A 9,775-nucleotide genomic window follows, 5' to 3' on the forward strand; every position below is an offset into this window, starting at 1 on the left:
TTTGGACCTCTTCAGTGGAGAGACAAGACCCAACTATACCCATATCCTTTAAATCCAATCTCTTCATTTATATTTGACCCCTTAATTATCTTAAGAGAAATAAAGTTCTAAAGAATTAAAAGTGTTGTGTTATATCTTCCCTTTTAGGGTTCTATTCAATTTGATAGTCTTGATCAACATTTGTTTTGGTTTGTTTTTTTCCTTCTCCTTTTCATTTACCTTTTTATTCAACTCTTGATTTGTGTATTTGGCGATTGAATTCTCTGTTCAGTTCTGGTCTTTGTGTTAGGAGATTCTGGAAGTCCTCTATTTCATTAATGTCCATCTTTTCCCCTGACAGTGTATGCTGAATTTTGCAGGGTAGTAAATTCTGGGTTGTAATCTCAGGTCCTTTGCTCTCTGATATCTGATATCCCAGGTCTTCTCATCGTTCAATATTAAGGCTGATAGGTCCTTGTTGCTTGCATTATTCTCTCCTTTATTTGAGATGACTATATTTGGCTATACAACCCTTGGGGTTTTTATCCTGGGGTCTCTTTCTGGAGGGGTTTTGTGGATTTTTTCAACTGGTTATATTGTTTTCTTGTTCTAGCAGATTCTTTTTCCCTTATAATTTCCTGCATGATTTTTCCAGGTTCTTTTTTTTAATCTAGGCTTTCCAGTAGTCTGACGATTCATAGAATGTCTCTCCTGGATCTATTTTCCAATGTTTTTCCCAAAGGGTACTTTACATTTTCTTCAATTTTTTCAGTCTTTTTATTTTGTTTGATAGAATCTTGTAACCTCTTCGATTCATTGGTTTCTATTTGTTCAACTCCAATTTTTAGGATTTTATTTTCTTCAATTTCTGTGTTTCCTTTTTCAAGGTTTTGAATTCTCTGGTCAATTTTTCATAATTTTCTGCATGACTCATTTCTTTTTTCCATTTTTCTTCTATTTCTCTTTGGTTTTTTAATTACTTTTTAAGCTCTTCGATGAGCATTTGTATTTGAATCTAATTTATAGACTGTTTTGATACTTCCCCTGTGAGTGGTTTTTCACTGATTTCTTCTTCAGATATGGTATTGCTGCCATCTTTGTCTGTAAAGTAGTTTTCTATAGTGAGTGCTCTTTTAGCTTTCTGCTCATCTTTGTAGATTTAGCTTTTCTCCTTGGGGATAGGAGTATAGATCCAAGCATTTTTTTTTTTTGCTGGGGCTGGAGTCTAATTCTATGGCTAAGACATTGCCTATGCAGTCCAGGTCTTGCCTTTTAAGAGGTTTGTTTCTTCCTAAATGTCCAGGTTCTGTCTCAATATCAGACCAAAAAATTATATATCTCTGATTATTTTTTTAGGGTTTTTTTTTTTTTTGCAAAGTAATGGGGTTAAGTGGCTTGCCCAAGGCCACACAGCTAGGTAATTATTGTCTGAGGCTAGATTTGAACTCAGTTACTCCTTGACTCCAGGGCTAGTGCTTTATCCACTGCACCACCTAGCTGCCCATATCTGGTCATATTGTATAACTTTTCTGTCTAAAGAGAGTAAGGAAGTTCCAAAATTAATTCATAGAGCGGATGTGGTCTTAAACGACAGGAGACTGACGTTTCCTCTTCTGGTTGGTTGCGTGGACCAAACTAGGAAATTTTCAACTTGATTCTTAGATATGACTTTTTTTTCTCAGTCTCAAGAAAACAGCATGTCCTTTAGCAGGTGGAACCTGTATCTGCTAATGCTCATGATCTCTCAAGGTACTTTATATTCATTCTCAGCTGCCTTTTTGCTAGGAGATTTCAGGGTTAGAGGTAAGGGGAAGATGAGTCTTTTCATAGCACTGTGTCAACCTCAGCTAAGAGACAGGAGTCAGGAGGCACAGCCTTATTTCATCTAGATCTAACTTCTTTCCAGCAAAGGTCAGTGAAAAGAGATATATGGGCAAAGGAAAAGAAATAAGATGTCAGAGAGATCACAGAAAAGTGTTGACAAAGTCAGTGAAAGAAGAGGAAGTCAGTCAGCCATGAAGACTTTTGCTTTACATGTTTTCCTTTCTCAGACCAGTTCTTTTATATTCTGTAAGGTCAAAGTTAAGAAACCTGTCTAAATGGCTACTTTGAATTTATAGATCTAGTCTTAGAACTCTAACTTTTCAACTTTGCTCCACCTTCCCAATCTCATGCAATCTTTCATCTAGCTCTGCCCATTCTTCCTGTTAGAGTTGCCACCCTTTCTGTCTGTAATAGTCCTTTGGCTAACCTTAAACTGACTATCTGAAACTTTAAAATGCTAACACTCATGAAAGGTATTAGCTTGGTCAGCTCTGTTGTCAAAACCAAATGTCTGTTACAATTCTTACTCTCATGATCTTTCAGGAAACTACCATTCAAATGTACTCTATTCTAGCATCTTCTGACTTTCATTATCAATTTCACATGAGTATAACTCATTTTTTAAGCCCTGGACATGAAAACAAGGAGCCCTAGATTCTTGGGAAAGTTATTTCTATGGATTTCAGTTTCTTTATCTAGAAAAATTTATCTCTAAAATAAGCATTGAACATAACTTCTAAATGACTTTCAGTTACAACAGTTTGTGATTCTAAGTGTATTGACTCTGAACAAATCATCTAGTCTCTCATTATTAATTTCCTCTTCAGTTACTTTGGGGGTAATTAAACCCTTTTAAGCCTACTTCATGGGATTCAATTTTAACGAATCTACACAAATTTATTTAAAGTTACTGTTATGGGCAGCTGAAGCAAGAGGATGTGGTTGAGCACAATGGGAGCAGTACATCTTCTCTCAACAGGTCCAGGAGCTTGGGGAGGGGTGTAGGCCACAGTTTGAACAGTGTCTCCTGAATCTTCACCTACATGTGACCCATGGGTTCCCCTCTCCCCCATCCATGTGCTGACAATGACCCCCTCCAGATTCCTATGATATAGAGCTGTAGAACTGTTCCTGGAAATCCTTCCTTTCATCATCCTTCCATCCCTTACTCAGTCTGACCTGGTGGTGGGAGAATACTGGCAGTCAGTTTTAAATACCACCTTGGATAATCTTCAGGTTTCTGTAGGCAGGTCATTTTTAAGTTTAAGCCTTAGTGTCCTTATCTCTAAAATGGGTATGAAAATACCTGTAGTTCTCATCTTGTAGATTTGTTTTGAGGTTATTATGAGTTAATGTGTAGTATAAAAGATGATAAATCTTAAAGCATTATGCAAATACCATCTAGTTTTATGCTTAATAATATGATAGAGTCTTCCAATCATTTATCTACCAAGATACTCCCTCGTCTGTGATTTTTATTGTCTTATCACTAATAAGGTTTTTGCTCTGATTCTGGTTGGCAGTTCATGCAGCAAGAAACATGGTGTGTGCTGTTAATGAATCTATAAAACTCGAGAAACCTGAATCCTCTTTTGAGTCCTATTCAGAAGTCACTTGGTTTTACAATGAGACCCAGAAGATTTTGATATGGAACAAAGGAGAAGAACCTTTAATACTGGATACCAACCTGAAAAAACGGATCAGGCTTGATGATGATAAGATTAGTTTACATATCCAAAAACTTCAGAAGGAGGACAGTAGCACCTACAAGGTCCAGACTTCCTTAGAGAGTACAAGTCAGGTATTCTCAAACTACATCAGGCTAGATGTATACGGTAAGTTAAACAGTGAAGGAGAAAAAAAGAGGAAGAAGATTGAGGTTTTTAGGTAGACTAGGAGGAAGAATGGGCTTGATTTTAGTCAAGTAAAAAGGATAAAGAAGAGACATCAAAGATGATGGTAGAAAATAGAGACAACTAAGAGGTCAGATTGAGTCTGACATCAGCTCACTGTAATATGGATTTTGGAGAATAGTAGCAATGTTGGAGAATGAGCCTTGTAAGATAAGCAGAGGATTTGAGACTTGATATAATGTGGCAATATTATGGATTCTTGAGCCCCAAAGAACCATGACAAAAGATGTGCTTATAGAAGATTAGTGCCATACTAGGTGTCAGCAACAATAGGATAAAGCTTGCAGAAGGGCACAATCTAAGAAGAGAATTTGGGAAGACAGGATAGCACTAGAAGTTTCCATAATTCAAGAGTGACAGAATTGAAGTTTGAGAATAATATATAGGGATAAAAAAACAGATAAAATTATATATATAAAGCATCTATCAACTCACGTTAGTTCTGAGGAGACAAGATAAGCAAGGCAACAAAGTATATAAGGGACACATATGTATGTATATGTGTATATGTTTACACATACACATATATACACACACTTAAATACATATGTGGAATATTAAAGAGATAAAACAAGATTTGATCACAAGGAAACAAGGATGACAACAAGGTAATAAACTCAGGGATGGGAAAGATGGTGATGTCCTCAAAAGTAATTGGGAAATTCAAAAGAAGTTTGAGTCTGGGGAGGGAGAATATAATGAGTTCTATTTTGTTGAATATGAAGCTACAATCACACAAGAATATTTTTGGGCAAGAATCTGGCAATGGAGATCACTGGAGGAAATGGAGATAAGAACTAAAGAGTTACAATTTTAAACCCTTTTGTTATACCATCTCTCACTGATCAAACTTACAAAAATAATTAGAGATTGTGTTTATTCATATCCATCACTGGTAAAATGACAAACTTGCATAATCTTTTAAAACAGGAATTCAGGATTACACTGTAAAAATTATAAGAATTGTTGAACCTTTTGACTCAATGATTTCAATGTTTTTAGGGACATAGACCATAAATGCCTGAGTGAATAAAATTTAGATCAACAATGATAATTTTACAAAGAACTATTTTTAGTAAGATTGCCTTAGAAGAATTGCATAGGATCATGGAAACTTGTAAACAACCTGAAATTCACCTATTAATGCTAAATGTTAAAATAAATTAAGGTGTATTAATCGGATAAAGAGTATGACACAAATGTCAAATATGAGATATATATTAGGAAATCAAGAAAGTTTATTAAATAATACAAGATGAAAAAAGGAGTACATGGAGAATAGAATAAACACTATTGCCAAATAAAGGAAAAAGTGAATGAGAATGAATGGACAAAGAATTTTGATGATGGTTCAAAAATCTACAAAGTGCTATGATAAATCATCCATTAAATTAATTTCCATGCAATAGTTATCAAGCAAGTTAATTGGTTATAATAGTTTGGTGTTAAATTATTAATAAAATATTTTAAAAAGAAAAAATAAAATTGAGAAAAAAGTCACCAGATGAAACTGGGTCCATTAGAAACTAGAAAATCAAGACAAGGACATAACAGAAATAAAAGGTCAATGGAATGAGGCAAAGGCAGGTCCATCCAAGATGGGCACTCTCCTTTAAGCAGAAGTGTGAGCTAATCTCACACATCGTGAGGGTATTCAGTTAGGGAACTCCTGTGGGACTGCTTCATAATAGTCTGACTCTTTTCCAAATACTGATTCTGTCCTTTAACAGTTAATGTAACTTTGGGCAAATTACTTTATTTTTTGGGACCTCAATTTCCTATATGCAAATAAGATCTGAATACCCTCTAAGATCCCTTTCCTAAATCAATGGTCCTATAAGTTACAATGATTTAACGTAAAGAAGATTTTTCTAACAATTAGAGCTGTTCCAAATTGGAATAGACTGCTTTGTGAGGTCATATACTCTCTGTTTTAATGTGTTCAAATAGAGGCCATAAGAACAATTGCCAGAAAGGTTGCAGAGAGAAGCTTTGAATAGAATGTGAAGTAAGTCTAAGTAGACTTCAGGTTCCTTTCATCTCTAACATCTTAGAATTCCATGTATATGTATTTAAGATAATTGATTTTTTCATTTGATCAAGTATCTTAAGCTTATAAGGTGGAAGAAGCAGCTTTTTCCTTGTGTCTACAGCATTAACTGTGAATAGCTTTCCTTCTCTTATTCTTTTCTCATCAACAACATCCTAGAACAAACAGGTAAAGTAGTTTCCCAGAATGGTTGGAGGAAAATAGGACTCCTTGGACACTATCACTTTCTATTCCACAAATTTAATGGCAATCTCAGCCTCTCAAAATAGACTTGAGAAACTAGTACTTGTTATATTCCTTACAAACTTCTTTTTTGTGTAGAAGGTATTCCCTAAGTGAATACTCTACACCTTTGTAGCTCTGGGTATGTAGACTAAGGTGATGTTAGTAACTGGAATTGGATTTTGACTGTCTAGAGTCACTGACTTTTCTATGATACTTCAGGGCAGGACCCAGGATTCTGATCTATACCACCTAAGGAAATCTTTGACCATCTTTAAAGGGGGAGGAGCAAAATCAAAACATCTCATTGAATATTTTATTTTATCTTTCATGCAGAGCAATTGACACAACCAAAAATTACATCAGATCCAAAGAGAAATGCTAATGGTACTTGTCTCATCAAAATGACATGTTCTGTGGAACAAGACAAAGAGAATGTAACATACAACTGGACACCTGTGGAACAGGGGGACAATGCTTCCAGTGGAGGATCCATTCTCAGCATCAGTTGGAAACCTGGTAACCATGACCAGTACACTTGTACTGTCAGGAATCCTGTCAGCAACAACTCCGTTAGCATCCTTGTTAGTGAACTCTGTGCAGGTAAATTTCTGACTGTTGTCCCAGGAGTCTAAGATCATAAGTCCTGCAGGGATCTGAATAGAGTTATTCTTGACCCTGATATCAACCTGGTACCTTTGGGAACAGATCTCCCGAACTCTGTCACTGACAAGTCTCAACCAAAGGAAATACTCCTGCTCGGAGACTGTGAGGAGGGTAGTTGTTTCAGTGGTTAGTCCTCTAATTGAACTGATCGAGACAATTTTTGATTCACATTATTCCCAGGAATCCTGGAGAGACCCCTTACAAGTATAATCTTGGAAGCAAAGTTTGGAGTCTTGGAAGTTGTTTTCATCTTCATATCCCATAGTACCTTTCACAGGATACAAAGGTCTTGAATTCAAATCCTGACTTAGAATTCGATGTCTTGGACTACTCTGTCACAATTCTGAGCATCATAGAAGGAGCTCCCCATAATGCCCAGTACTCTACCTTTATTATAACAAGGAACAAATTATGGTTATAACGGTCTGTCTCTCTCTGACTTTAAACACACACTTTTGCCTCATCTTAAACATGTATGTGCAGCTGACCACATAAAACTGGGAATAGATCAGTTTCTCCTTGAAGAATGAGATGTCACCATGTCTCTTTGTACTAATTCCCTTCATGCTTCTCTTACTATTTTAGATGCTCTCCTAGATATTGACCCTGATATTCATCTACCTTAGATGATTCTAGTTATTTATTTATTTATTTACAGAGCAAGGCACATATACACACACACACAGAGACATACACACATACACACACATATAAATTAAACTTATATGACTCATTAAAATTTAATACTCCTGATTTCAGGTCCAATATTCTTTCCAAAAGTGAATATTTATATAGTACCTTATAAATGTTATCTCTATTTATCCATATGTACCTTATTATTAGAAAAGGAGAGTCAGAAAATATAATTTATTAACAGTAACTGGCATTTACATAGCACTTTAAAAGTTTGCAAAGCACTTTACAAATATTTCATCCTCACAATCACCCTGGGAGATAAATTATATTGTTTTCCCCACCCTATATATATATATATAGAAACTGAGGCAGCAGTGACTTACCTAAGGTCCCTATCTAGTAGATGTCAGAGGTAGGATTTGAATTCAGGTCTTATTCACTCTAGAGCCAGTACTCTGTCCATTGTATCATCTAACTTCCATATTGCTTCTGAAGTTTCAGTTTAGTCATTTAGTCACCTCTCTCAGTCCTCTTTCCTTATTCTGTGAAATGAAGAGATGTCTCCAGATGATCTTTCAGAATCATTTCAACTTTGCCTCAACTTTTCCCCTATGGTCTGGTATGGAAATGTTCCATTTGAATTTTGTGTTATCCCAGAAAATTGGTATTGTACAGTGGAAAGAATGCTGGAATCCAAGGCTAGAGTTTGAATCCAGGCACTGCCACTCAGTTTGTGCTAATACCAGAAAGTCATTTTACCCTGATGGGTTTCAATTTGCTCACCAGTAAAATAAGAGGGTTGGACTAGATTACTTCTAAGATCCATTCAAACCTTAGAGATCTAGGATTCTATTCCTTTCCTTTCACCCCGGAAGATAGATAGAGAAGGGAAAGAAACAGAGAAATGAAAAGTGGGGAAGCCAGCCCTAAACTTTGAGATATGAAGCTAACAGAAATGTCCTGGACATATCTGGGGCTAAACTCAGGGAAGAAATCCAGTCATTCCACCTCCCTTTTTCTTATTCTACTTGATAACTTCACCCCCTTGCCTCAAAGACTTAATGGACTTGGAATTTCTATTCTTTCTTTTTCTAGGCAAGACTTCTAGAGTGTCTCGAGAATTGCTGGTTGTCATTCTGCCCTCCATCTTCAGCCTCCTGTTCGCTCTGAATTGGACCCAGATTTGTTGGACTTCCAAGAACACATCCTATTGACATTCCTATCCAGAGAAGTAACAGGAATCACGATAGGCAAGAATGAAGAGGGGGGAAAGAGAAATTGGTTCTGCTCCTTAGTGGCTACCATTCTTCCTCCTCATTAGATAAACCTAGCAACCCCCTTCTATTCTCCCAGCTTGATCAACAACCAAGATTTGAAGAGAATAAGCATTTATATAATGTTGATGATTGTGCTAAACATTTCATAGATATCTTTCAAAAGAGTTATGATTTTTATATTTATTAATGAGTGAAATGAACTTAATAATAATCAATTTAGTTCAAAGGTTTTATGATTCTGTCCTGGGAATCAATGAGAATAGAAGAATCATTTGTTTCAGTCCCTAACTGCATTCTTTCTCTGACCTATATTTGCTTGTTTAAAACAAAGTGAATCAGAGAACTGTGCAGTGTGTTCTGTAACCAAGAAAGTAACCCTAAGGTTATACAATCAATATAATCAATTTTCACAGGACTCAAGGACATTGTTTTGTCCTTCTTGGATGGTCAGGACTCCCATAACTTGCAGTGATTGTTGTATTGTCCTGCATTGATGAACTTTGTCCCAAGAAAATTACTCAAACTCCCAAACTAATAGTTTTATCATTCATTTTACCCTCTTATGACCAAGTACATAATATCTGCTTGTGCTACACCAAGGTGGAATTCCAATCAGGAGTAATCCTGTGTAATTTAATTGCTGATATTCTATCTCTGACCTGCTTTGCCATGCCCAGGTTAGATAGTGACTCAGAAAGAATTCTGTTAACATATCTCAGTCCTCACAACTATGTGAGATAGGTGCTCTTATCCCTATTTTATAGTTAGAGAAACTAAGGCAAGTAGAAGTTACATGACTTATCCAAGATCCCATAATAGTGGCTTGAATTAATTGTCAGGAAGGTCCAGTGCTTGAGTTTCTAAAAATCAATAATAGATGAACGGGAAGGGTAAAACAGCAGGAAATGAAAGAAAATATCATTCTACAAGTTCAGAATAAAGAGTAAAGGAAGAAATAGTTGTGTTGCTATATCATTTGGTGTATATGTTTATATTGATTTATACTGACTGTCTATGGTACCATTTAACAAGAAGTAATTCCTTCCTCATCCCTTTTAATTAGATTTATTTTTGCTTTTGCTTTACTTGAAATCCTGATTGCTACCCCTGCTTTTGTTTTTTCTCCAGCTGAGAGGGAGAGAGAGGTATTAAATAGGAGAAAAATCATTATACTATGTACTTTCAGTTATGATTCCTAACTGTGTATT

At 35.8% G+C, this 9,775-nt stretch overlaps 1 protein-coding gene across 1 annotated transcript; it reads left to right on the forward strand.

Moving 5' to 3' along the window:
- Positions 1–1,623: 1,623 nt before the first annotated feature.
- Positions 1,624–9,523, forward strand: LOC141513343 (SLAM family member 7-like). The gene is made up of 4 exons (XM_074223066.1): positions 1,624–1,728; positions 3,327–3,638; positions 6,325–6,591; positions 8,386–9,523. The coding sequence occupies exons 1-4, from the start codon at positions 1,644–1,646 to the stop codon at positions 8,502–8,504; spliced, it is 783 nt and encodes a 260-aa protein (XP_074079167.1). The 5' UTR covers positions 1,624–1,643; the 3' UTR covers positions 8,505–9,523.
- The last annotated feature ends 252 nt before the right edge of the window (positions 9,524–9,775 follow it).

This window comes from Macrotis lagotis, chromosome 2 (genome assembly GCF_037893015.1).
Source record: "Macrotis lagotis isolate mMagLag1 chromosome 2, bilby.v1.9.chrom.fasta, whole genome shotgun sequence".
Classification (NCBI taxonomy): Eukaryota; Metazoa; Chordata; class Mammalia; order Peramelemorphia; family Peramelidae; genus Macrotis; species Macrotis lagotis.

What these genes read in the sequence shown, in the direction of transcription:
- LOC141513343 (XM_074223066.1), top strand. Translation starts at nt 1,644, where the DNA reads ATGACTTTTTTTTCTCAGTCTCAAGAAAACAGCATGTCCTTTAGCAGG. An exon ending in AATGCTCATGATCTCTCAAG is followed by an intron (nt 1,729 to 3,326) that starts GTACTTTATATT and finishes TCTGGTTGGCAG; the next exon opens with TTCATGCAGCAAGAAACATG. An exon ending in TGTTAGTGAACTCTGTGCAG is followed by an intron (nt 6,592 to 8,385) that starts GTAAATTTCTGA and finishes TTCTTTTTCTAG; the next exon opens with GCAAGACTTCTAGAGTGTCT.